This window comes from Penicillium brevicompactum (genome assembly GCF_028827555.1).
Source record: "Penicillium brevicompactum strain IBT 35665 chromosome Unknown utg000002l_segment0_segment0, whole genome shotgun sequence".
Taxonomy (NCBI): Eukaryota; Fungi; Ascomycota; class Eurotiomycetes; order Eurotiales; family Aspergillaceae; genus Penicillium; species Penicillium brevicompactum.
Window position 1 is genome coordinate 2869740 of NW_026623205.1, and position 26041 is coordinate 2895780.

Consider the following 26041-nt stretch of genomic DNA (forward strand, 5'->3'; position numbering starts at 1 on the left):
AACCAGGCCTGCGGTGCTTGGCAATTTGTTTCTATTGTATAAGCGAAACGGCGCCGCGCTAGACGACCTTGGCTTCATTTGCTATGCTGCCGAATAACGAGGTTCGCGTGCCCCGTCCGCGGATTGGGCAGCCCGCAGTCCCGCGCGACATCACCGCTGAATTTACGGCCGCCGCGTCGAGTAGGTGTACTGCTCCCAGAACTCGAATATGGGACTAATGATCATATCGCCAGAATTGAACACAGGGCAACTCGTTAAAGATGAGACGTTCACGCTATTCGAGGCCGTGGGCGCATTGGAGGTGCGTCAGCTTTCTGATCGTGAGACGTGCCACGAAACATGCGGCTAACGACAATCGCATCGATGCAGATTATGGATTCGAAAATGGACAGTGGCTACATAGCCCCCGGGGAAAATCTCGAGCAGGCTCTCGAAGACGACTACGATGTTCGAAAGCCATTGACACCAGAAGAAATAGTGGGCTTGATGGACCAGCTGCTGTGCCATGAGGTTGGAGACACCGTGTGTTGCTATGTTGCGTTATAGATTGCTGATATAATTGCAGGTGGCATGGCACAAGGGACATCCTCTCTCGCAAACGCTATTTACATCAATTTACCTTGACAGGTTATTGTGGCCAGTGCCGAGGACTATTGAGGATGCGCGGTTTGACCGTGTGCCGAGCGAGTCGCCTCTGGTCAGCCTTGTCCTGCGAGCTTATTGTCTCTCACTGGTCAAGGCATGCGATCTCGTCCATGCCCGAGTGGCTACCGAATACTACTACGAGGTCAGTAACCGTGATCGAAGATCCAAACTACTTCTCACCTAACTTCAAAAACAGGAAGAGGATTTTGTCAGCCAATTATACAACCGAAATTTGCTTTCTGCAATCCATATCTCCCGCTTTCACGAACTGCTGGATCAGGCGACCGCCTGGCTCGCCGAACAGGCTGATATTGACCAGAAGCTCAAAGATGCTATCCGCTGTAGACTTGCATTCCGACATGGGTTCCTATCTGCGTTAGATCAGGACCTAGAAGTCCTTGAAACCAGAGATACACACAATTTCGAGTCGTGTCTGTCGGAACTCGGACCTTTAACAGAGTCGGTCTCTCTGGGGAAGCCAATTCCAGAGGCTTTCAGCTTGAAAATTCAGCGGAAGCTGGCTAGCACTGTGCCCCCTCGCCCGATGGTTAATATTAGCTGCGATGATGCACTGGCACATCTCAAACGGCTGTGTCAAGACGCGATAGACATGCAGCAGATGCTTGACTATACCGGCCCAAGCAACTTTAAGGTATGTGTAGATGAGGATCATATTGATTCTGACATTAACAATTGCCGCAGACCGCTGTCTGGACTCTACTTTCTCGAAAACCTCAACCGTCAATCTACATCCGCTGCCTCCTCCAGGCATTGATCGTTAGTAATTATAACATCCTTGGGACTGTTCCTGTCAAAGACTTCTTATTTGGAGAGTTGGCGGAACTGGTGCTACCTGCCAGCATATTGCTCGAAGCGAATACGGATGATGTGGAAGTCCCGTCTGATCCCCGGTTTCAAATTGCGCTGAAGATGGATGGCTTCATGAAGCGATTCTCTCAGGTTGGTTCTTCTTCCCTTCGCAATAGTCGTATTCGCTAATTTATTTAGCCATTTGTCGATACGGTGCGATGCGCTTGTCTGAATCGCTGTCGCCTCCGCCGCACACTCTGCCATACTATTCTTGATTGGGACAATCTGCAGATGGAAGTGAGTGATCCCCGTGTGACCTGATCCGTGTCCCCGAGGGGGCTTTTAGTTACCACGCTAACTGTAAATAGGCCGAAGAACTCGATCTTGAGCTTCGCACGTTGAGCGCAGAGCCGCCACTACAATTCCAAGGGGGTGAACCAACTTGGTCTTTCCCTCTCAGCAGCTGGGCCTATCATCAAAAGCTGGTCCAATTCCGACTCATTCTTCAGATGGGCTTCGAGCTTTCCATTTACGCCCCTGAGGAACTCCCGGGGATGTATTGGTACCTGTCTCACATTTGCTCCACACACCTTGGTCACATTGACCGCATTCGCACGTTCACAGTAGCCGCGCGAAAGCGAGATCTGATGTCTGCTGGCTCCCGGTCAGGGAATTCTGCTCAGAAAGCATCTGCGTTCCACCGATCATTCCACGCCTTGGACAGACTCACGACGCACATCAGTGCAATCGATGCCTTTGCGATTGCTCTCCACGCACTGTACGTGGTACTGACTCGACACAAAATTCTCCCATTGGCCTCTTCCCCTCAAGCGTATTCTACCGATAGACTACGATATGAGATTCGCATGAAGCCATTTATCCCTATCACTCTACCCGAGTTGGTGCCCTTTGAAGAATATCAGCGCGAGGCTGCGCTCGAGGGTGACTCTGATACCGCCATCCTGGAACGTGCCTCCAAGGCAGTCACAGAGGCGCGAAAGGCTTGGGAGGCAACGCTTGCCAATGGGGCCTTCATTGAGGACCCGTCGGATACAGCCTCGGCTTCACCCAAAGCAATCAAAGATGATTGGAACCGCGATGCAAAGGACACCATGCGTGCCTGCATCGGAACCAGTCTGGCTATTGAGGTGGTCAAAAAGGCTCTGGCGGCCTCTGGTGATGACAAGCCTCTCAACTTGGAGGTGAAGGTCCCCGAGGTTGGTAACAAAGCTCGCTGGCATGACTGGTGGGCGGTGCCGCAGGTCTCTGAGAAGAAGTCCCAGGCTTGAATCTCCAAGGCTTGTATCGATTTTACTCTTCATTATTACCCGTGATACCTATAGAAATGATCATGACATGTTATAGCCTCGTACATTGGACGGGCGCTGCAAAGCCCACACCAAACCAACCGTACTCCGTAGTATAGAAGTAAATAAGCCGATGCGAGAGATCTGCCCTATTTAGACCGGAAACGGAACTTAGCTGTCGACCCCCGGATGACGTGTTTCATGTTGAACATTTGGACATGACGATCAAGCTTCCCCGGAGTCAAAGTACAATGTAAAATTATTCGCAGCCAGATTCCATTGAATATCGCCAAGCTACTCAACTAGAAATTGGATTTTTTTCGGGTGGCGCTAAGCCATCGCAGCAATTCTCTTGGGGCAGAGAGGGGATTTTTTTGGTTATGAAACCAACCCGCAACCTCACACGCTCGCTCGACCTTGGAACTTTTACATACCCAATAACTTTCCGACAGATCACATCAATGGGGAGTGTTGAACATCCGGGGCAGCTCACGAATCTCTGATAGCCTCCGGGGTCTTTTGTACCGATTCGCTCCTAGCCTCAGACCAGTGAGAGCTATCCATTTTCAAACTCGTCTACGCCTATGCCGCTCCCTCTTATTGTCCGGTCGCAGGGTCCTATCTTCACATTGTCGATCGCGGGGCCCCGGCTGTGAAAAAAAGGGATTATACAACTCCATGCCAACCTATCCAATCCGTCGCCGACCGCGCGAATGCAAGACTTGTCTACCGTGTCGAGCGAGCAAAGTCCGCTGCGATCGCAACGTCCCCTGCGGGAACTGCACCAAGCGCAATTTCACCTGTTCCTACGGTCGTCCTTCCTCCAAGATCTCCAATCCTGCCATCACGGCCTCCTCAACGCCTCTACAACAAACCTTTATCTCCCCCACAATCCCGCCCTATGCCCACTCGGCTCCTACCCGTGATGGCTCGTATCCGACCGATCATCCCTCCAGCACGAGCGCCGATCCCGACTTATCGGACGTCATCGATCTCTCCCAGGCCGAGTGGGATGAGATCAACGTCAAGATGATCGCGATGGAACAAACTATTGGCAGTCTGCACTCGCTCTTCCAGTCACATTCTGCGCGCAAGCCCCCGGAGTCCGAACCCATCGAGCGGAAAAGTTCAACACGGTCGGAAGGTGTTTATGGTTCGAATGTGTTGAAGACTGGTGCGGTCCATCTGGGCTCCCGGTCGGCTCTGGTGGATATCTTGGATAAATCGAAGAGGTCGGAGGATACAGCGCAGGCGCTGCCCCAGGAGGACCTCCTTGCTGAACTTGCTTTGGGTAATGAGTCGGCTGCATATCCCTTCGTCGATCTATGGTCGTCGGATCCGTACACGTTCAACATCGCCGGCGTGTGCGCTGTACTTCCGGAAGACGAGCAATGTCTGGAGTGAGTCGAGCCCGCGCGATGGCTAGAGACCTATGCTAACCTCGGGTGTTAGATTCCTTTCGTTCTATCAGAGTATAGGAGCGGTCTTGTACCCTGTGCTCTCGGATGTCCCTGGACTTGAACGAAACACAAAACATCTGCTTGAGAACCGACGACGAGCAGGCGGCGTCTATAAACCCAATGCCGATGGCTTGGTGAAACCCTTTGGGATGGACTTGGCTTTTCTTAGTCTGCTCTTTGCGGTTCTTGCGTCGGGGAGTCAGCTGTCTGACAACCCGGAAAACGAGCGCGAGCTGACTTCTTGGGTATATGGTACGTCGCACTCCGAGAAAGCTTGGAAGATCTGTGCTGACCTTGCTCCAGTGTCTTGTGCGTATCAATGTCTCCGGATGTTGAATTATGTATCGCAACCCACTGTAGAAGTAATTCAGATTCTTCTCATCATTAGTAATGTTCTTTCATACAACATGAATGCGGGTGCATCCTATACTTTGCTGGGTATGTGTTGAAGGGATCTGGCGAGAGCGTCCGGCTAACGGATCATAGGCATGACGGAACGAATGTGTCTAGTCCTCGGACTCCACGTTGAGTCGACGGGGTTCTCACTTGCAGAACAAGAAGTGCGAAGGCGTGTCTGGTATGTGCCTCCCGCTGTTGTATTTCGGAGTAACCACTGACGAATTCCAGGTGGGCCATGGCCTTTCAGAACAGTCACTTCTCGCTTGCCTATGACCGACCATCCATCACCATGGTCAGTCAACCGGAAATCCCATTCGATCCCAAATCAATGCCGGGACACCGTTCATATTTCGAAACCCTGTGTCGAATCGTTTCTTCGGCATTGGAACTTCTGCGATCACGCATGTATCCTGGATCCTCATATTCACCGACCCAAGAAATCAGAGAGTATAAACAACAGATTCAACGTATGCTCGTCGAAGCAACTCCACACCTCCGGTACCGCGAGAGCTGCCATACTCTAGCGGACCATATCGAGCGCACAGAGTTGCGACTTCACTCCTCCTACCTCCTCTCAGTCCTCTGTCGAGTGTCACTTGACCCACACGCTCATCTGGACGACCATCGACGTGCCATCATCCGCGAAGACTGCATCAGTAGCTTGATGAATACCATCGATGCCTTTGTCGAGCTGCACGAGATCAATTCGCACTGCTCTCGGTCTTGGATCAGTTTGCAGAGAACCATCGCGTCCGCATTCCTGCTCGTGGCAAACGACGATGGTCCCCAGACCTGGCAGTTGATCGATAGGTTGGAGGCCACCCTCGGCGATCACGTCTATGCGGAAGAGGCAAAAGACCACAACAATCGCACCGACTCCGCCAAACATGTCTCATCCTCTCTGCGGGCTCTGCGCGAGATCCGCGAAGCTTTCAGTGCCCCCAAGGGTATCCCGTCAGTCGCGAATTCCGGAGATACATATTCACCTCTCGACCTGCCCTCTTCTCCCTCACTCGAATCCAGTCCTAACGTCCCGGCTATGATGGCCCCTAGCTCTGCTCCTCAGCCCATGGAGGGAGTCAGTATGCGGAACATTCTGGGTCGCGTGTCGGATGTGATGTTATTCCCCAGTATGAGCGGGAATAATCCAGTAACGTAATTTCGGGCTTTGAGTTCCTGCGCCTCTTTTTCCTTTGATTTTTGTTTTGTTTTGTTTTGCTCTCCGTGCACAGGCGCTTGGGGGCCCTTGGGCTATGGGATTTCTGGGTACATAAAACACCTGCACTTTTTCTTGTGAGGTGAACATTTCATCTGCGCCGTATACATACCATACCGCTTAAGCGCAGGAATTGATCGAGACACGAATCCAAATAACATGTCGTGTCTGCTTTTTGTCTTGTCTTGTCTTTTTTTTTTTTTTTCTTAGGTCGAGTGTAGAGAGAAAGAGAAACTTCGGCATATTATGGCCGCCTGCTCTCAGGGGCTCTTCGAGTAAAAAAACGTCACACGTCCGACGTACCCGACTCAACCCCCTCGGCCTGCAAGTCCTGCTTTGGGCTCTACTTTGTCGTTGTCGGATGCGGTTCGGCCGGCCGAGATTTCCCCGGCTCCCTTGCTGCGATCGCGCCAGGGTTTTCGATGGTCTCTCAACCGTGGAAATCAATATTCCCCATCCGTTTGCAGTGATATGTGAAACACATTCACATTTGAAACGACGCCCGGTGGAAGAAAAAAAAACACCAAGAAAAAAAAACCACTTGTGGGCGTTATCGACGTGGGAATACATATCCGGGCCAGTGTTCTCGGACATAAGACCTGAAATCTCTCACCGTTAACTCCCTTCAACGCTTGGAGAGAAACATCCCAGTGGCAGCCTCGATCCATAAAGACTCATTACCGAGGCTCTGCCTAGAACCCATCAACCCCAGAGGCTTCACCATGCAGCCAAACATCGCCTGATCGACCGTGCTTATCTGAGATCCACTTTTTCCAATGGCTTTGAGCCCTTTTGTTATTAGTGTGGGGAGAATTCCTTCAATCATGGAACGATGACTGATGAAAATGGGTCTAGGCTATATGCATCGAATCTGACCTGTAGTATATGCCACTTGGTAGCTTCTCTGGGGGTCCATGGCTATGGATGTTCACGGGTACATATGCAAGACCTCGTAATATCCGCGTGCATTTCTTTGAAACGATAGGATATTGCGCATTTGATTCGCTTAGGTTTCTTCGCACCGACTTCTGCTGTCTAATTCCCTGCCCTCATGGGCCCATTGTCTGAGTGTTTTCTAGCGGTTTTCCGGTGATATTGCCTGACGTTGGGGGCTAAGACAGGGTTATGGGGTGAGGTCAGCTGAGGGGGATTCGAGGATACCCCATGGGATGTTTCCATCAATGGATGGATATTGATTACAATTACATGGAGAAATGGGATGGGATATTCCTGGTCTAGTGCCCAGGTGAGATTGGGAGTCTAGCTTTCCAAGGCCTGCAATGGTCGGATCAGACTCAGGGCTCGTATCCAGGTAAGAACTTCCAAGGTTCGGGTTTGTATTTATAAAAGACTAATGACCGCGTGATTCCGCGGTCTCCTCTGTAATTATGGCTATACAATGGAGACATATGAAGAAAACAACCTTGAAAGGCCAGGCTTGGTCCTCGGGAGTCACCCACGGAGATTGATGACGTGAGGCTTTTGATATACCTTGGATGTTTATTTAAGTACGGAATCGATACGGAGTAGTAGATTTAAAATATCGCAAAGCTGCCCGCAATACTGCGATATTTGGTAAATATGTCAAAGTTCATCTGGAAGAACTTTGATTGAAATTGGACAGAGTGCATGCTACCTACCTCCCGAGCAGGAGTGTAGACGGAACCAACCTTGAAATTAGTGAGCGGATGGGCGAACTCGGATGGACAAGTAGCCGCAAGGGTTCAAGCTCCCCCTGCTCCAAAAAGTCCCTTTGCGGAATTGAGGATTGGCTCACCACCTGGGATACCAAAAGCCAAATGGATACTCGCTGCGGCAAGCTGAGCGTTCAATGGGAAGACCGTGTCCGCCATTGAAGAATCTCGGCTGTGAGCATTGGTGCTATAATTAACGCCCGGGCAATTTCAACAACATCGGGATGCCCTAGTCAACTTGATACGAGCCATGAGAAGCCAATCCACGCATTTACTGATAATTTATAGCCCTGTATAGGTATTGAGACTCTGCAGTCTGGAGAAAGCCCAGGTCGTTCGATACATAATCATTTTTGTAAGGTGCTCAACCAAAGATGTGAGCTTTTTACAACAGCTCGAGGTACGGGGCCGCCTGGGCGCCTGAAAGGCTATCGAAGAAAATCTGCTGAGCTGTAGTTGGGGCCAAAGCGATACCAGCCTGTGTGCACATCATTGATGCCCAATTTCGCGACTTTTCTCAATTGACTTGAAGAACAAAGAATAAAAGGTGGGATACGGAGTAAATATGAAAAGTCCAAGTGTAAACCCGTGCAAGAAAATTCAACGGGAATGTTTGTTATTATAGGCTCTGTTTTCTCGGTGATTACCTGCATGGCCCCAAATTTGCTACCAACTGCATGCCATATCCATGGATCCGCAAGGGATTAAAGCTCCCCAAAAAAGCAGAAGAGGGAAAATTGAGCGAGCAACACGACATCGTAAGATGTAATTCCAGGCGACTTGCGGAGTGCCCAACGGCTTCTAATTTGACTCCGTACATCTAAACGAGTGATCCGTCAAATTAATATAGCCATGGGCCATAGCGCAGCCAAAAGGTACTTGGACCGAGCAATCTTGTGATTCTCGGTTGAACCTCAGATCTGCCAGGGACGTTTAATTTACTTTTGACGTGCTAGCATGGAATAAGCGAACAATGTCATCATTTGAGATTCCCCCGCAAGTGGCTGAGGCGCAAGAGCGCCTCCTTTCCGGAGCAAACTGGGGTTCGGAAGTCTATCAACGGCACATCTTAATTTATGAGGTCATTTTCCCGAGAATACCACCCTGAGAGCCAAGGACCCCCAGTCACGATCGTCGGGTTTCTGAATGTGCCGAGATCTGGTCTATCCCGCAATCCGGACACGAGTGCCCAGGTAAGAGTATGGGGTTCCGTTCCATTCGCTTAGAATGAAGTACGGGTTGTTCATTATAGACTCTTGTAATTTATTTTGGATTTTTATTTTTATTTTTCATTGCTCAGCACTCTGGGATGTACATGAGTAGCTATGGACCAATCAGCTCTAAATTAAATATGAGGTATTTGCATTTAATGAGGTGATGCTTCCATGCTGTGGCTGCGTGAGGCTTTGCCTCTTGGAGGTTCAATACGGAGTATGGAGTACTCCGTATGGAGACTGCAATAGCGTTATGGACCCAAGCCGCGCTGAGGTACGGTTTGCATCTGGACTCGGACTGAGAGAAACATAAAGTAAAGATCTACTCCAGGGCTCCGGGGGAAACATAACCAATCACGAGGCTTATAATTGGTGGTGATGGACTCATCTCGGATTATACTTGGGCCCCGAAGAAACATTGGAAACATTTACAGACATGAATCAAGTGGGAGATTGAGAGATATTTAGCTTGAGACGTCTCTAAAATCGAGGTATTTTACAGAGTAGCCAATGCTTAGAGCCTGAAGACTCAATTCAAAGGGAAAATAAGAAAAGGAGGCTAAGACCGAATGACCGAAAAGATGAACGCTTAAGCTTTCCACTCCAGGTTAAGCCATTGGCCGATCCTACCCAGCTCCGCTGTCTGTGAGCAATAGCTGCCGATTATTTCCAATGACCATATGAGGAATATACGAAAGACATACGAAATACGACCGCTATGCGTGAAACTGTAGTGCTGTTAAGATGCCGAATTTTGCGAGGACCTTTGACCCTTAATACCAAGATGAAGCAAAGGCTAAATTTCCAGTACTTGCAAAAATGTAGTCACAAGCACGAGTCTCGGAAATTCGAATTAAGAGTTTTTTTCTTTTCCAAAGGCGTCGGTGGACAGCGAATTGGGGGAGAATGGGGGAGAATGGGGGCAGAATAGGGTAAGGATCACTGTAGGTCTTTACCGCTTTAGGGTCAAGCCCGAACCTCCCCTCATTCTTGTTTTTGGTTTCCTGTTTCTTCTCCTGTCGCTCATTTGGTCATTGGCCACGGACCTGCTCTTTGACCCATCTCGACCCTTTCTGGTCCCTATCCACGGCCAATCTTGGCTCTTCAATTGCTGATGTGGGGAAAAGGAGCACCCCCGCTCCCGCTCGTCTTAGCCCCAATCCCGCATAGTTTGGCTCCAATACGCCAATATACGCAGGTTCACGCCATGACACCCCTGCTCCTACTGGATCAATGCCCAGGCTCGCCAAAATCTGACAAACACATGTGCCTGATGCCTCGGGACCGGAAAAAAAAAAGCCTTTCGCTTCTTCCCTGCAGGTAGTAGTGCCGATCCCTACCTAGTCCCCAGGCACGGCCGATGAAGAGTTACTAGACTCTACGGGGAGTGGAGTTGTGATGAGAACTGCTAATCACATGGGTACTACTCTACTCCGTTCTGCATTATCTGCCTCGGTGTCGATCCCCATTTCCTCGGCGATGATGGGGCTACACCAAAAATCGGCCTTAGTGCCATTGCACTAACAATTGTGGTTAGCGGGGATGGCATAGAACCGTGTCTGGTACACGGCGATCGGCGCCGTCGCGCTGTAAATAAAGACCTGGCTCGCACTCCGGGGAAGGCTGTTTTTCCCGGATCTCCCTGAAGGCTCTTCCTGCTCCGCAACAAACCTTTGAACGACAGGTTTGGGGAATTGACGCCTATACGACTGGTTGGTCAAGATACACCTCACCAAATACACAACCGCCAGATCGGACCATTTGCCAACATGCGTTTTATGTCGACTCTTGCTACGGCACTCCTGTTCACGGTGAACGTGACAGGGGCCAGCCCAGCAGCCCAATCAGCCTCAGCGGGTACCGTCGCGCCTGCTGCCGCCAACAACGTGGAGGAGGCCGCACCTACAACTTCTGCCACTCAGCAGCAGGCTAACGTAAACCAAGCCAATGTCAATGCCGCCAATACTCCTGCGGCAGACCCCACCCCTGCAGCGGATCCTACCACTGCTGCAGCGGATCCTACCACTGCTGCCGCGGATACTGCTAATGCGGTCACCCACGGAGCCAACACTGCTGCTGCTGCTCCCAAGGAAGAGGATACCACCTCTGCTGAAGATAACACCGCTGCCCAGGACAACGCCGCCCCGACCACGACAGCCAAGGCTAACAACCCCGTTGGATCTCTGGTTGGCGGTGTCGAGACCGCTCTCGGCGGCGGTGCTTCATCATCCGAGTCCGAGTCTGGCCCTACCGCTACCAAGGCTGCTGGCACTGGCGCCAGCTCAGCTGCCGAGGCTGACCAGAGTGAAACATCCTCTGCTGCCTCTTCTTCCGGTACCACCAGCACCAAGTCCTCTGGCAGCTCCTCTGATTCGGACAACATTCTGTCCGGCTTGGAAAACACACTCACCGGCTTGCTTGGTGGTGGTAAGAGCGGTGGTGGCTTGGGTGACCTCATTGGTGGGCTCGAAGGTCTCCTTAACCCCGGTTTCCTGAAGACCGTCACCGATACCTTCGAATTCCTGTCCACCAGTTTGGCTCCCCCGTCGACAACGATATCCGGAGCTTGGTAGCCAATGCCAACAACCTTCTGACCGCAGACTTCTCCAAGAAGGTCGGTGGTCTGATCGACAATGCCAACGACCTCTTGACCAAGAAGAACACCCAGGAGATCATGTCTTTGATCAACAACGCTAACGGCCTTCTGACCTCCGACTTCGTCAAGAAGGTTGATAACTTGATTGACAACGCTGCCCTGCTTCTTACTGCCGAAGACACCAAGGCTATCATCAACCTGGTCAACAATGCCAACAAGTTGCTCACTGCCAACTTCGTCAAGGAGACCACCAATCTTATTGGAAAGGCCAGCCCTCTCATCGACCAGGCCAGTGGTCTCCTCACCGAGGGCAACGTCAAGGAGATCGAATCGCTTCTGTCCAACGCAAACAAGCTGCTTACTCCAAGCTTCATCGAGACCACCGGCAAGCTTATCAAGCAGGCCGGTCCTCTTATCACCCAGGCCAGCGGTCTCCTCACCGAGGAGAACACCAAGGAAATCGAGTCTCTCCTATCCAACGCCAACAAGCTACTCACGCCCGACTTTATCCAGATTACCGGAAAGCTTATCAAGCAAGCCGGTCCTCTCATCACCCAAGCCAGTGGTCTCCTCACCGAGGCGAATACCAAGGAGATCGAGTCGCTTCTGTCGAACGCCAACAAGCTGCTTACCCCAGGCTTCATCGACACCACCGGGAAGCTTATCAAGCAGGCTGGTCCTCTCATTAGCAAGGCCAGCAACCTTCTCACCGATGGCAACGTCAAGGAGATCGAGACGCTCCTGGGCAATGCCAACGATCTGCTTACCACCAGTTTCGTGAACCAGACCTCCACTCTGATCGAGGAGGCCAGCGATCTTCTGAGCCCCGGCACCATCTCAAGCATCAAGGGTCTGCTCGACCAGGTCACTCCTTTGTTGCCCGAGCTCAAGGGACTTCTCAAGCCGGCTACTATCACCGAGATCGAGAACGTTCTGAAGAACGCCAACAAGCTGCTTACCGACGACTTCGTCAAGGAGACCAGCAGCCTCATCAGCGAAGCCGACAGCCTTCTGACTCCGGACCTCACCAAGGGCTTGAAGTCGCTGCTCAGCGAGATCATTCCTCTGATCCCCGAGATCAAGTCTTTGCTGACCAAGGGAATGATCAGCTCGATCGAGAACCTCCTCACCAACGCCGAGAACCTGTTGACGCCCAAGTTCGTCAACGAGACTATGAGCTTGGTTGGCGAGGCCGACAGCCTGCTGACTCCGGACCTCACCTCTGGCTTGAAGTCTATCCTCAGCGCCGTCACGCCCCTGCTTCCCGAGATCAAGCACCTCTTGACCAAGGGCACCGTCGACGCCATCGGATCTCTCTTGACCAATGCCAACAACCTCCTGACCCCCAAGTTCGTCAACGAGACCACCGGCCTCATCGACAGCGCAGACGACCTCCTGACCCCAACCATCGTCCACGGACTGAAGGACCTCCTCGGAGACGTCATCCCATTGATCCCCGATCTCTCAAAGTCGCTGCTGAACACCACCATCATCACGGACTTGGGCTACATTGTGACAAACGCTACCAACCTGCTCACACCCCACTTCGTCAGCGAGACCTCTGGCCTCATCGATACCGCAGACGACCTTCTCAGCCCCAAGCTGGTCAGCTCCCTCAAGGATATCGTTGGATACCTACCGGAGATCATGCCCGAGGTCAAGAAGTTGCTCAAGCCCGCGACCATCACGGAGATCGGTTCGCTCTTGGATAACGCTAGTGACCTCCTCACTCCTAAGTTCGTCAACGAGACTACACTCCTGATTGACGATGTCACTGGCTTCTTGCCTTTGATTCAGGAGTTGCTCAAGGCGCTGTGAGGGGGTTTTATTTTATGATTTTCTTATATTGCTACGCATGCAATTATGATACTTAATGTGCTATAATGATAATGGGCATTGTTCTACTCATGATTACTTTCCTTCGTAAATACCGATCTAGTGGGCTGTAGCCTCGAAGCAACTTGGAATTCGGAGAGTGGATGACTAGATTGTGAGTTGACCACATCATGTTGTCATGATTGGGTACTCTAGGGCCACATTCATCGATTTTCACCGGAGCTTCTCACATGACTGAATGATAGCTAGCCCCGTTAGTTGTGCTATACTAATCCGTTAATTCCCCTCTCGACATTCTTGTTCCTTCGTCTAAACAGTCTTCCAAAAGGGTTACGATTGTGCCCGGTGGCGGTCGAACCATTGCGCGTATCATCACCTTTCTTCTCATCTTCGCCTTCCTTTCTCGCTTGGCTAGGGCTCTTTTGAGGGAACGAGAACCAGTCTGGGTTGTACGCCAGGAAGGAAAATATAGCAGAAAGTCCGAGAGAAACGAAAACTTGAATCGAGGTCAGCATCCAGAAAAAACCGAGTTTTGGACATATATTAAAGGTCGGAAGAGGCAGATCTTACTGATGATGGGAAAAATCCACGACCCTTTGTACGTAACGGTGTCTCCCTCGTGTGGAAATTCCCTGACATTCAACGCGAACAGCCCAGTCAAGAAACTGGCTGGAAGCTTTATATGCAAGTAAGAATCCATTTGGTTGAGCTTGAAGCATCCGCGGGGGGTGAAGACTTACAAATAGGATGGTGATGACTGTGAAGACCATGATTGTCTGGCTCTGTTTGCGCGTCTCCTCACTCTGTCTGCGTGCGTACCGGGCCTCTTCGATGTTTGCCTGCTTTTGCCTAAGATCCAATAACGTGTGAAACGCATCTTGAACCGATTCCGCCTCTTGTATCATCTCCTCAATGTCAAATCTGACCTCCGTTGGCGTGTAATAATTGAAGACACGCGATGCATTCTTTTCACGACCCAGGAATTGCTTCCAAACGTCTTCTTGATCCTCAGCTAGGTTTTTCAGGATGTGTAGTTCATCACATATGTCCTTGACCAAGCGAAGCAGGTCTGCCTCCTTGGAGATGTTACCGTAAGACTGATCTGGATGCTCCGGGTGCTTTTCTTGACTTTGCTGCTCAGGTTTGTGATTCACCACCTCCGAGGCACAAGGCTCAGTTGGAGCTCTACTTTGGCCCGGATTCAAAGAGACCGGAGCGTCTCTCTGGTTTTCGGTGTGTTCAGCTGTCCTTCTTGAAGCATTAGCTGTGGAATTGCGATTGTGAAAGCATGTGGCCCACAGTACCTTTCGTTCTGTCTGGGGGCTTTGATGGAACCTTGCTCGCTCAGCAGATCTTGGGACTTGTTAGGTTCGAGCAATTTGCTGAACTCCTCGAAGAGATTGGTTTCCTGTTCATGCTTTTTTTTTTTCAAACGCAATCAACATCTTATGAAAAGTTGGCTTTTTTTTTCAAACAACTTACCATGTCTGAGATAGACTCTCTGTAGACATCCAACAGAGAAGCCCTATGGCGTTCGGCAGATGGCTTTCTGATATCCCTGCGCACAAAGGATCTAATTGCAGTGCTGAGAATTAGCTCCACCATGGAATCACCGGAATCAATCGACAAGCTCATTTGCCGATCTTTGAAATTTTCCAGAACACATTGAAAAAAGCCATCTCTACTATCCGTCATTTCTTCTGTGCTGCTTGTGATGATAATCTCTGGGTTCTCATATGTCAGCTCTCGTTGTACATGGCTTTGGGCAGGGTTAGTTGTTGGTCTATAAACGTACTCGGATCGATTTTCCAAAGCCACAACTGATTGACAATGAGCGCTGTACAGCACTTTTCATCTGTGTTGGAGTCCTTTTCAATGTGGCTATCAGATTGCTCTGATGCCGCGTTGCTCAAGTATCTCCCCAGAGCTTGATCATCATCCCTGCGACTGGTATCCCCCAATGAAACATAGTAATACTGATCTAAAGTCATATATCGCTGGTTAATTCCGAGTTTGGGAAACTCCTCGTTCCACTGATTGGGGGGCTCAGACGAAGAATTAGAGCCGGGCACAGAACTTCCCGCCTGAGAAGAGTTTTCTGGGATTTTGTGTTGGGATGTCCAAGAGACATATGGTATCTTTTTTTTTCATACTTGTCAGTGTAAGAACACAGCTTCTTTACGCGTTGTATACACTCACATATAAAGCAGTTTTGAGAGCTCTTGTGTTGTCCTTCTTAGTTGTGCCAGGAGCAATGGAGGACTTGCCCTCTGAACTTGGTTGTGTTTGCTCTGGAATCGATTGTGTTTGCTCTGGAATCGATCGTTTCTGGAAGGAGTTTATTGAATAGTGAGATCTTCATGTTTTCCTGTATGTTGGAAATATCTTACCACGCATTGCGGCTTCATGTAGCTTTTTTGTCCGCCAGCAGGCAACTGTGACCAGCTCTTTCGTAAAAAGTGTTGGAGATGTCTGTGATATCGCCTTTTCTTGTCGTTGTCAATCAAGATCCGTGTCATGAGTTTCTGTGATTTGTCAAAAGCTGTGCATTGCCCGAGAAAGAGTATAATGATACCTCAAAACAATCCATCTGTGGGTGGAGGAAATATTATTAGTATCCGGGCCCGCTGGTACTCTACTTCCACACTTGTCGACCTACATCATTTGTGGGAACGTGTATCCACCTCATTTCATAGTTCTTGACCGGCGGTTCCTCTTTGTGAGAGACTTTCTCCTTTTGGTCCTTCTTTGGCTGCATTTCTGAAACTTGTTGACTGGCCGGGTTCGAAGGGCCCTGGAACCTTTCAGCATGTGCAATTTGACGTATAAATAATATTCTTTTACCTTCCCTCTTTGCATCCTTCCACTCGGTTGGGCCTCACCCGGTGTACCCTTAGGAAGTTCCACCACCCCTTCCTTGAGAAACAGGCTATCATACGTCACACCAGAGTTCATGGCTTTTTGGATGCCGTTATCGGCAAGGATCTCGGTCATTGGACGCCTCTGGAGCCGAGAAATGACATATTTACCCTCCTTAGAAGAGGTGAAGTCCACAATAGTTGCGTTGGGAATCCTTTCAACCTCTTTGGCCTGCAGTTCAAGCAATGGGGGCATGTGGTCATCACTTCTGCGGCCGTGCTTTGTCAAATCAGGAGGAGCTTCCAAAATCCGTTTGATGCTTTCGTAGGACTCTGGTCGTAGGTCTTGTTTCAGTTTAGCAAGAATATCCAGACCATTTTGGATGTTTTTGTCATCGAGATAACCACCATTCGAAAGAAGCCAATAGACAACCCTCGGATATTGCAATCGAATTGCTAGACCAAGGGCGTTGTCATTGTTGATCTTTGCCCCCCAGATTGTTTGAAGGAAGTCTTTCAGTGTAGTTTCTTCTCCAAACTGAGCTGCTAGCTCAAGAATAACAGCGAAGGGGCTTTCTGGAGAGTGCTCAAGTTGTCTAGAATGCCCAGAAAAGATTTTCATACGACCTGCCTCGTCTTTAATTTTGTTCCATAAAAGTCGATGAATGTCGTAGTGTTCCTCAGTGCTGCCGGAAACTGCCAGTGAGATCAGAGCGACGTCCTTTCCTTCGCCATCTGGTATCCGTTGGATGATCATATCAAGAGCACTAGGGGTTGCATCTAGCTTGGGCCAGGCGAGGACTTTTTCAACCACTTTAAACTTCGCATTCTCGACTGCTAGGTGAAGTAGTATCTTTCCAACGTTTTCTGGGGGTCGAAGATTGTTGGGTTCACGGAAGCGTTCCCAGGTATTTGAATTAACCCAACTTTCGGAATGTGAGAAACCCGCGGAAAAGGTATCATGCCATGTCTTTTCCCCATCTGGCAGGTTAAAGTCAGCGCCGGTATCCTTCGCTAGAGCCAGACAAGCTTCCACCAATTCCAAATTTCCATTCGAAATAGCCCAATAACAAGCTGCTTTCAGGTACCCATGAAGACTTTCGGTTTTTGGAGAAACTCCATGCTCGTTAGCTTTGCTCGTATCACCACTGTCATTCTTGAGAGTCTTCTTTGTTGTCTCCAGCCAGTTGCGAAGTACCTTCGTCACGGTCTCGGACTCTTCTGGGCCTGAAAGATACAACTCTGGGGGAATGGGATCTATCGAAGACCTTGAGAAATAGGCACTGTGTTTCAACAACTCAAGTGCCAAATCATTGTGTCCTCGATCCACGGCATCACCCAAGGGCTTATCACCCCATTTATCTTCCGCGTTAATGAATTGCATGGCCTGATCTCTCGCAAGGCCATCGAGAAGCGTGATAGCAGATTTTGCATGTCCCACATAGCAAGCCATGTGTAGGGGGTTTCTTTGGGCGTCGTTTCCAACGACGTCTGCATTTTGCTCCAAGAGCCATTTGATCACCCGGGCAACATTTCCATCACAGACCTTGTGCAAGATAGTCTCCCCCTCACTGTCCCTGGCATTTATTTCCAATTTGTCGGCGTCGCCGTATTCGTCGCAAAGAAAGCAGACAACTTCAAAATTCCCACACGAGCCAGCCACAAGTAGGGGTGTTCCACCATCGTTGTTTTTCTCACTGAGTAGTTTCTCCCGGTGCTTTAACAACATGCGGGCAATGACAGCATTTCCTCCTGAGGCAGTAAGATGGAGAGCGGTGTCTTCGTTGCGACTATCTTTTGTATCAAGCTTAGCCCCCTGCTCCAGGAAATATTTCACAACGGAAGAGTCTCCGGCATGGCATGCCAGCATAAGGGGGTTCTTCCGTCCTTGTTCCGGAGTTCGAGTAATTTTTCGTTCAGTGAAAGGATGAAGCTCGCAATTCTTAGCATCTCTTTCCCTCCAAAACTCGCATTATGAAGTGCAGTATTCCCATATGAATCCTCAGCGCTAGGATCAGCTTGCGTCTTTTCGACCAGATATTGGACGATAGAAAAGTGCCCCCGAAAACAGGCAATTTGAAGAGGAGTTTTCTGCTCTCCGTTTGGTGCATGTATGTCCTTGCTCTCTTGCTTTGAAAACAATTCAACGAGTGCCTCCACAATGCCAAGTTCACCGCCCCACGAGGCTTGATGAAGGGCATTATCCTGGTTGAGAGTTTCCACAACATTGACATTAGCCCCTTTTTCACGTAAGAATCTGAAGGCCGACAAATTTCCAGCATAGCAGGCTGTGAGAAGAGGAGTACTTCCGTATTTGTTTGGCATGTCGAGTAGCGTTTCATTTTCACCAATAAGTAATTCCACAATTTTCAGGTCTTTTGACCCTGAAATCGCATTGTGAAGCGCTGTGTTCCCACGGCAATCTCGGGCATTAGAGGCAGCGTTCCTGTCGATCAAAAACTTGGCAACATGAATATGCCCAGAAAGGCAGGCAAGGTGGAGAGGAGTTTCGTCGTCGTTATTCTTTGCGTCAACGCTTGCTCTAAGCTTGTCGACCAACGTCTGAACGATTTCAAGATCACCTCCCCATGAGGCTAGATGGAGTGCAGTATGGTTATTGTCGATATCCACAGCACCAGGATTAGCCTTGTACTTCAAAAGAAGCTCGAAAATTGGCTTGTTTCCAGCAAAGCAAGCAGAGAGCAAAGGGGTTCTGTATTGATTGTTCTTAGTTTCGAGAAGCTTTTTGTCCGATTGTAGAAGGAAGTTGACAATTTCCACATTTCCCCCGTTCCCCCAGCTGGCATGGTGGAGCGCAGTCATACCAGAATCGTCGGTAGCTTTGGGATTGGCGCCCTTCTCGAACAGATACATCACAAGGGATAAATGCCCAGCTTGTGCCACATTGAGAAATGGTGTATGGATGTCGCCATTCGTTCTTTCCAGGTGATCTGGGCGATTCTTGAGGAGAACTTTCACAACTTCCAAGTGACCATACCATGTTGCTTCGTGAATCGCCAAGTTTTCTCGCCAGTCTTCAATATCGGCGTCAGCGCCCCGATTGAGTAGGAGATTTACAGCATCCAATTTGCCGCTTCTCGAAGCCATGGATAAAGCGTGTTTTCCTTTCCAGTTTGTGAAGTCGATATCGATGCCTGCGTCTAGGAGACTTTTGATGACCTCACAGTGCCCGTTCGATGAAGCAAAGTGTAAAGCCGTGTTACCCCTATCATCCAGGGCAGAAATCCCACGCTTTGCTTTGAGTACTCCTTTAGCTTGAGTCTGTGACTCATTCGCAGACAATCTTTGCAAGAGTATGTTGACAATTTCGTAATGACCCAGGTATGATGCGATCATCAAAGGGGTCACATTGTTCGGATTCGGAATTTCCTCTTCATGACAATCGGAGAAAGTGTACTCTATGCGTGCATGCGGATCGAAATTCTCCTGTACAAAAGCGTTCTTGAAATCTCCATATGCGTTTTGCTCTATCAAGCTGATCATTTTGTCAACCTCAAGATTTGGTGGTTTGTTGGGACTGGCTGGGTTGAGTTCTCGATCTGCTTTTGTCGGAGTCAGCTTATGCATCCTTTTTTTTTCTGTTACGATGCTTGATATTACATTCCACGGTATGCTCCCCCGCGGTATTGGAGAAGCAGAGGTTTCCTTCTGATCCATTGCTTTTGATCTCAGATGAAGAGATTCGAGATTCGAAAAGAAAAAGAGGAGTTGGTCAAAACCAAGGAATGAGCGAGGCGAAAGCAGAAAAAGATAGCTCGAATGAAAGAGTCTTGGGTCCCCAAGCATCGGGGTTTCCAAAATAGAAAGTTGAAGATCCAAACGTTGCAAGGATCAAGTATGCGCGTCCACGCGCTTTCGGCTGAAATCACTGTGATGCTTCAAGCTGATTGCATGGAAGAAGCAAATCTGATATCAAGTCTAAGCCATGATCAATAGTTCGCAAGCACAAGACTTACGGAGTACGGAGTACCTACTCCGTAGTAAGGAGGCTCGTTGGTCCGCTACACATGCAATGTGACAACATGGCACTAGTTAGTACAAGTTCTCGGTGGACAGACAGTCGGGCATTCGAGCATAGAACACGTAAGTTCTGGCTATCGAACATGACCCTAGCAGGGAATTTACAGATCGACTCGAATTTGAGGTGTTGGAGAGGAAGGTGATTTGCTGATTCAGATCGACTTGTGTATGTTTGATGTGCTGACTGCATGGCTGGGTGCTGTCGTGCAGCTAGGAAAGTGTGTGATAGCCACACATCACAGGCGAACCGCTCATTCTGCATTAGCTTCTTGGCACATATCGATCGCGATTTAATACGATTGGATGATGGATGAGGTCCTCAGGGCGGTTGAACTGGGCGCAAAAGCTCGACGTGCCTGAAAGGTCAAATTGCAATAAATATATCTTGAACCACATAGATGCAGCATGTAGATGTCACTACCCGGGGGGCGAAACTCGAGAGTGGGGGTCAAAGCCCCCCCGGGCTTGGGTTGGAGGCAGCTTGCTTGGCCCGCTAGGTGCGGCGGCGGCGGCTTCATATTATCACGCGGGGCGTTATGGAAACAGATTGCCACGTTCGTCGTCGGCATCCCAGTTGAGCCACTGCACAAAAGCATCAGGTCCTATTGTAATGTAAGTAAGAGCCCATCAAGACCGAGGAAGTCGCGAGTCTTGGGTAGGACCACATCGATCCGGTCTTGGGGTTTCGCTTTCTCAGGTGGGATCTGCCATGCTTTCGATCGATACTTGGCGTTGACCTCATGGTTCTGTATCGAGATCACAAGAGCAAGAGTGAATCGTAACTTCACTCCGTATTATCGGAGACCTGGGAGGAAATGGAGAGAAGGAAGAATCTCTCGATCCACCTCTATCCCATGTTGTCAACACAAACAACACCCATTTTTTGACCGTTCGGCTAAAAGGTGACCACCTACTAGCTGGGTCCATAGTAGGTGTATTTATGTGTATTTCTGGATTTGACACATGTTGGGAGCCTGACCAATCTGGCAGCAACAGGCTCCGACATTTTGTGCTTGCATAAGTCACTTAGCTTAGCCAACCTTATTTATGCATCTTCAAGGTCGGACCTGGGTCTTAACTCTTCGCATTTACTCCGTAGGTGCAGACTCTTGTGATATTATGTCCAATGTAGTTTACCTGGGCATACTCCGCAATCAAGATTTCCCCAAAGTGCACCGGACACCTCTAAAAAAACGGTTCATAATTAGCCCCTGTCGATCTTCGGCCCCCATCTTGGCATTGCATCAGAAACAGAGTGCAATTGCCAAATAGATCTAATACTTCGATGATCACAAGATCCTGAAGAGGAGTTGCTGCATATGGCAACTAAGTGCGAAGATGGGTATGGTTCCTTGTCATGTCGCGTCGTACTTCATACATGTGGTAAATTAACGGCGTCTGAACACGAATGTCGCCTCGATTACTCCGTAAATTCAAGGATGCTAAATGAGTTTTACAGTAAAATCTCCGATCCATGAGCACTTTACCATGCAAAGTGGTTGCTGTCTAGTTTCCCAATTAGGCAATTCGTCAACCAAATATCTGCCTGGGGGTGAAACCAGACTATCACTGAAAATCATGGCTCATATCCGAGCCGAGCTGTATCAGACGAGGATCCATAGAAATCTTGATTGACTTGGAACAGGAGGAATGAAGTATTTATACCGAGTGCAATCCTGGTGAATTCTTTCTAGCAACAGCAACCGATTCAAACAAAACACCGCAAACATGGGAGTGATTTCCAAATTTGCCGCTCTCGCTACTCTCGCCAGCCTAGCACAAGCCTGGCTTCCAGAAGACAACAAATCCATCAACTCAACAGATGGCACCAACCTCTTCGAATCCTCAAAGGGTAAGATCCGCGGCGTGAATCTCGGCACGCAATTTATCTTCGAGCCCTGGATTTCCCAAAGCGCATGGAGTAGCATGGGCTGCGATGGTCAAGCCTCTGAATTTGACTGTGTCCTCGCACTCGGCCAGGATGCTGCCAACACTGCATTCGCCAAACACTGGGGCTCATGGACTACGAAGGACGATATCGATGAGATAGTCAGCTACGGACTGAATACCATCCGTATTCCGGTTGGATACTGGCTGCACGAGGAGTTGGTCGATGGAAGTGAACACTTCCCTCAGGGAGGACTGGACTATCTCAAGAAGATATGCGGGTGGGCGAGTGATGCTGGTCTGTATATCATCATGGATTTGCATGGCGCGCCGGGTGCGCAGACAAAGAATCCGTTTACGGGCCAGAACCCACAGGAGCCGGGATTCTACACAGATGATAACTACGAGCGTGCGCTCAAGTGGTTGGAATGGATGACCAAGCTTGTCTACACCGTTGACGAGTTGAGAAATGTGGGAATGCTGGAAGTTGTCAATGAGCCTGTGCAGGATGATGATAAGGCTTCATCCATGCGGTCAAAGTACTACCCGCAGGCTGTGGAGGTGAGTATCCCCAGTGAGTCCTGATGAGGATATACGATGCTGATAATGTTCAGCGTATTCGGGCCGCCGAGAAGAAGCTCAACATCAACAAGAACGACTACCTCCATATCCAGACCATGGATCAATCTTGGGGCTCGGGTGATCCCAACGAGCACCTTGATGACCTCACCTATATGGCGTACGACGATCATCGCTACTTGAAGTGGGACACAAGTGTCGATGCCTCGCATGATAACTATATCAGCACATCTTGTGGTGATCAGCGTGACAGCAACTCGCCTAACATTGTTGGTGAATGGAGTCTTGCTGTTCCTGATGATGTGGAGCAGTCTTCGGATTGGGACCCCAGCTCCAATACCGATTTCTATGCCAAGTGGTTTGCGGCGCAGGTTCATTCTTATGAGCAGCAGCAAGGATGGGTCTTTTGGACTTGGAAGGCCGACCTGAATGATTATCGGTGGTCGTATCAAGGTGGGCTTTCCAAATATTGCTCTTCTGATCAATTAGCTGACTGTTTTTAGATGCTGTCAAGGCTGGCGTTATCCCGAAGGATTTGAGCAAGTTGCAAAATCCTTGCAACTGAGTTGTTACAAGGAACCATTTCGGCGTGTTCAAATTTAGATGGATTTATTCTGACTGATGGCATTACTCTATAGCGTGATTGTATGCACTCGATAAATGATATCGATTGGACCCTGCGGAACGCATACCTATGGATAACAGAGAAGATGAAGATGACTAGGGGTGTTAGGAAACAGAATCAGAAGTAGACTTGGGCCACCAGACCATTGCCCACAGGGGGACTCCTGGTCCTCCGGGCTGCAGAGACGCATCGACCGCAACCTTGCCTTTACCGAGCACGATTTCCTCGATTACCTCAAAGCCCATCGAGAGATATAGATCGCGGGAGCGAGGTGTTGTGGCCTCCAACCAGATTGGAAGATTTGCTGCCTGTGCCGTCTGTTGATGATCACGCATTATAGCTCTGGCAAGGCCTGTAGAACGTAAGGTTGGTATGAAATCTGGAAAGGAGATGATATCAATGGGCAATCCCACCTTTACCGCGGTGCTCGAGTTCAGTCCCAATGCTGAAGATATAGTAGTATCGCTTTTGTCCACGTAGACCCTTTCTCTTCGCGTTATCGGTCATACCAGAGAACTCAAACCAGAGACGCTAGAGAACAGTTAGGTATGTCAAATGGAGATTGGAAGAGTTCATACCTTGCAGCCTGGAATTCCTATCCTCCATAGGACACCGAGGAACCCCGCGCAGATCAGCGTCCAGGTATTCTCAACAGATTGGCCTGGCAGGATCACGACAGACGCGGCTTTCCAGTCCTCGGCCTCGGTGATGACCGCGTCGTTGAGCAAGGCTGACTTGATTAGGATTCCCCAGTACGTGGGTAGATATGCCAGGCGCTCTTCCTGGGACAGGTCAAGGAGCATATAGGATATGACTGGATCGGTACTGAAGACGCGGCCGTTGAGTGCTGCTACCGAGCTCAGCAATTCTAGTAATGTTAGTATGTTTCGCACTGTGCTGATCAAACTCACTGTCGCCGCCGTGGGTGATTGAGACCGATTTCGCCATTGCTGAGCCAGGCGTGGACGAGGCCAGGAGAAGGTCAGGTGGGGTCGAGCATAGGAATAAAAATACGTGTAGGTCTCATGCCAATCTCAGGTCTCGTGTCGTAGTTTTCAAAGGTTATATTGACGACGTCATGCAACAGTTATGTAAGCCATATTGCGCTCCTTCCAAAATCATGGCTTTCATGAAGTTTCGATTTGAAGAATATCGGGGTATAGAATGGTCTAAAAACGTGTGAGCTTTCTGAGATCTGATCAATTGTTTGGGAGGTCTGAGTTGGGCCAAAAGTGGTGGGGCTGATCAGCTTGATATGCCCATCCCGGTACCGGGATCCCCATACCGAAACCGCGTACCTTCTTCAATTACTCTTCCTTTTCTCCCTCCAATGAGATAAAAGTTTTCAGCCCAAGTCACTCTTTCTCGTTACATCTCACAGACAAGACTTAAACATGTCAACCGTGCTTCTTATCCTCGACGTCCAAAACGGGGTGATCGACCGCCTGGAAAACACCAAGCCCTACCTCGATCGCCTGGCATCGACCGTCACAAGCGCTCGCAACGCAAACATCAAAGTGATACATGTCGTGACTGGATTCAGATCAGGCTATCCAGAGTCCAACCTCAACAACTCATCTGTACCTGCTGTTGTTGCACGTGGTGAATACCTTGAAGGGAGCTCCTCAGTGGAAGTCCACTCTTCCGTCGCACCAGTCAACAACGAACCAGTCATTATCAAGCGCCGTGTCTCGGCTTTCTTCTCTACGGAGCTCGATATGCTTCTGCGCTGCGCCAAGGCCGAAACGATCGTTGTTGCCGGGCTCATTACCAGCGGCGCCGTGCTGTCAACTGTTCGCCAAGCGATGGATATGGATTACCGTGTCACTGTTCTTGAGGACTGCTGTATGGATCGCGATGAAGAGGTTCATCGTGTACTGATGGAGAAGATCTTTGCGAAAAAGGCCCAGGTCATTTCTGCGAGTACCTGGGTCGAGAGTCTTGAGGGCCTGAGAGTCTGACGAGTGGGAATGTTGAACAGAGCCCACGCTGACTCTCATAGTCCGGAGGCTCTTACTACTTCCTCAACTTTGCTTGATACATTTACCGGCGTTTCTCAGAGACGAAAGGCGAGAGGAAGCTTCGCGGTGTCATTTCAGCATGCATCGAACGAATACACCGGTGGCGTCATTTGATCATGTTTTTTGAAAGAAATCCAAGCATAATTGTCCAAGCCTCCCGCTTTCAAAGTTCTCACAGAACTTTACATTTTAAATCATGCAAAACCCCTCATGAGCCTGTAGTTGAAAGTTGTGGTATCGGCTGGTCGAGTTGTACGTGAACACCAAGGGCGATGGCTCATTGGGTCCTGGACTCCTGGCACAGGTTCCCACCAGGGCTGATATGCTCATTCCATACAAATAAATTGATATGAGGCTGATGTCATCTTTGCCAATACGCCCGTCATTTGGTGCAGTCATTGGACGAGAATACACCTGTATTGTCTGCCGACAGTGAAGCTGTATAGATTGTCCAATCAGCGTCCAAGAAGCTATTTTTAAGCTAGCCGCCACGTGGGTGTTCTTGGCACGTGAATGAGGCTATTATCCCACTCTAAGCTGATCTCTTTCAATGGCATCCTTCATTGCAGATAGGCCAAATCCAACAGAAATTTCTAACACTCTAGTCAGAAACCGCACAAGAACTAACAATCTGGCGGTGAGGCGGATGAACGATATGTATGCCTCACCTCCAAAAGCTCTGCCCCTGACCGGCCTCGTATCCATGAGATGTTAGCCAAAAAAACGAGCCCACCACGTAATGGTAGATGGCGAATGCAAGCATGAATTCCCCGTTTGCAGTCTCCACCTTTCTTAACTGCTCCACCCTTATCATACTCACCAGGGTGGATAAAATGCCTGACTCGGTAAACTG

The 26041-nt window shown here is 49.5% G+C and overlaps 8 protein-coding genes across 8 annotated transcripts; 5 read left to right on the top strand and 3 right to left on the bottom strand.

Annotated features, from left to right (window-relative positions):
• Positions 1–83: 83 nt before the first annotated feature.
• Positions 84–2744, top strand: N7506_003759 (N-alpha-acetyltransferase 35, NatC auxiliary subunit; the record flags this gene model as incomplete). The annotated part of the gene is made up of 8 exons (XM_056953054.1): positions 84–180; positions 234–301; positions 370–522; positions 566–787; positions 842–1297; positions 1348–1605; positions 1654–1752; positions 1824–2744. 8 exons carry the CDS (start codon positions 84–86, stop codon positions 2742–2744), a joined length of 2274 nt encoding a protein of 757 aa, XP_056814746.1.
• A 696-nt stretch (positions 2745–3440) lies between these two features.
• N7506_003760 (uncharacterized protein) lies at positions 3441–5780 on the top strand (the record flags this gene model as incomplete). The annotated part of the gene is made up of 5 exons (XM_056953055.1): positions 3441–4162; positions 4215–4474; positions 4526–4660; positions 4709–4799; positions 4850–5780. 5 exons carry the CDS (start codon positions 3441–3443, stop codon positions 5778–5780), a joined length of 2139 nt encoding a protein of 712 aa, XP_056814747.1.
• Positions 5781–10514: 4734 nt separating this feature from the next.
• Positions 10515–13159, top strand: N7506_003761 (uncharacterized protein; the record flags this gene model as incomplete). The annotated part of the gene is made up of 2 exons (XM_056953056.1): positions 10515–11172; positions 11244–13159. 2 exons carry the CDS (start codon positions 10515–10517, stop codon positions 13157–13159), a joined length of 2574 nt encoding a protein of 857 aa, XP_056814748.1.
• A 2703-nt stretch (positions 13160–15862) lies between these two features.
• On the bottom strand, positions 15863–17764 carry N7506_003762 (ankyrin repeat domain-containing protein; the record flags this gene model as incomplete). Its single annotated transcript, XM_056953057.1, has 1 exon — positions 15863–17764. The coding sequence occupies one exon, from the start codon at positions 17762–17764 to the stop codon at positions 15863–15865; it is 1902 nt and encodes a 633-aa protein (XP_056814749.1).
• A 104-nt stretch (positions 17765–17868) lies between these two features.
• On the bottom strand, positions 17869–19539 carry N7506_003763 (ankyrin repeat domain-containing protein; the record flags this gene model as incomplete). The annotated part of the gene is made up of 1 exon (XM_056953058.1): positions 17869–19539. One exon carries the CDS (start codon positions 19537–19539, stop codon positions 17869–17871), a length of 1671 nt encoding a protein of 556 aa, XP_056814750.1.
• Positions 19540–21804: 2265 nt separating this feature from the next.
• On the top strand, positions 21805–23107 carry N7506_003764 (glycoside hydrolase family 5 protein; the record flags this gene model as incomplete). The annotated part of the gene is made up of 3 exons (XM_056953059.1): positions 21805–22524; positions 22578–22995; positions 23046–23107. The coding sequence occupies 3 exons, from the start codon at positions 21805–21807 to the stop codon at positions 23105–23107; spliced, it is 1200 nt and encodes a 399-aa protein (XP_056814751.1).
• A 164-nt stretch (positions 23108–23271) lies between these two features.
• N7506_003765 (GNAT family N-acetyltransferase) lies at positions 23272–24115 on the bottom strand (the record flags this gene model as incomplete). The annotated part of the gene is made up of 4 exons (XM_056953060.1): positions 23272–23519; positions 23581–23698; positions 23746–24035; positions 24079–24115. 4 exons carry the CDS (start codon positions 24113–24115, stop codon positions 23272–23274), a joined length of 693 nt encoding a protein of 230 aa, XP_056814752.1.
• Positions 24116–24561: 446 nt separating this feature from the next.
• Positions 24562–25128, top strand: N7506_003766 (cysteine hydrolase family protein; the record flags this gene model as incomplete). Its single annotated transcript, XM_056953061.1, has 1 exon — positions 24562–25128. One exon carries the CDS (start codon positions 24562–24564, stop codon positions 25126–25128), a length of 567 nt encoding a protein of 188 aa, XP_056814753.1.
• Positions 25129–26041: the final 913 nt, after the last annotated feature.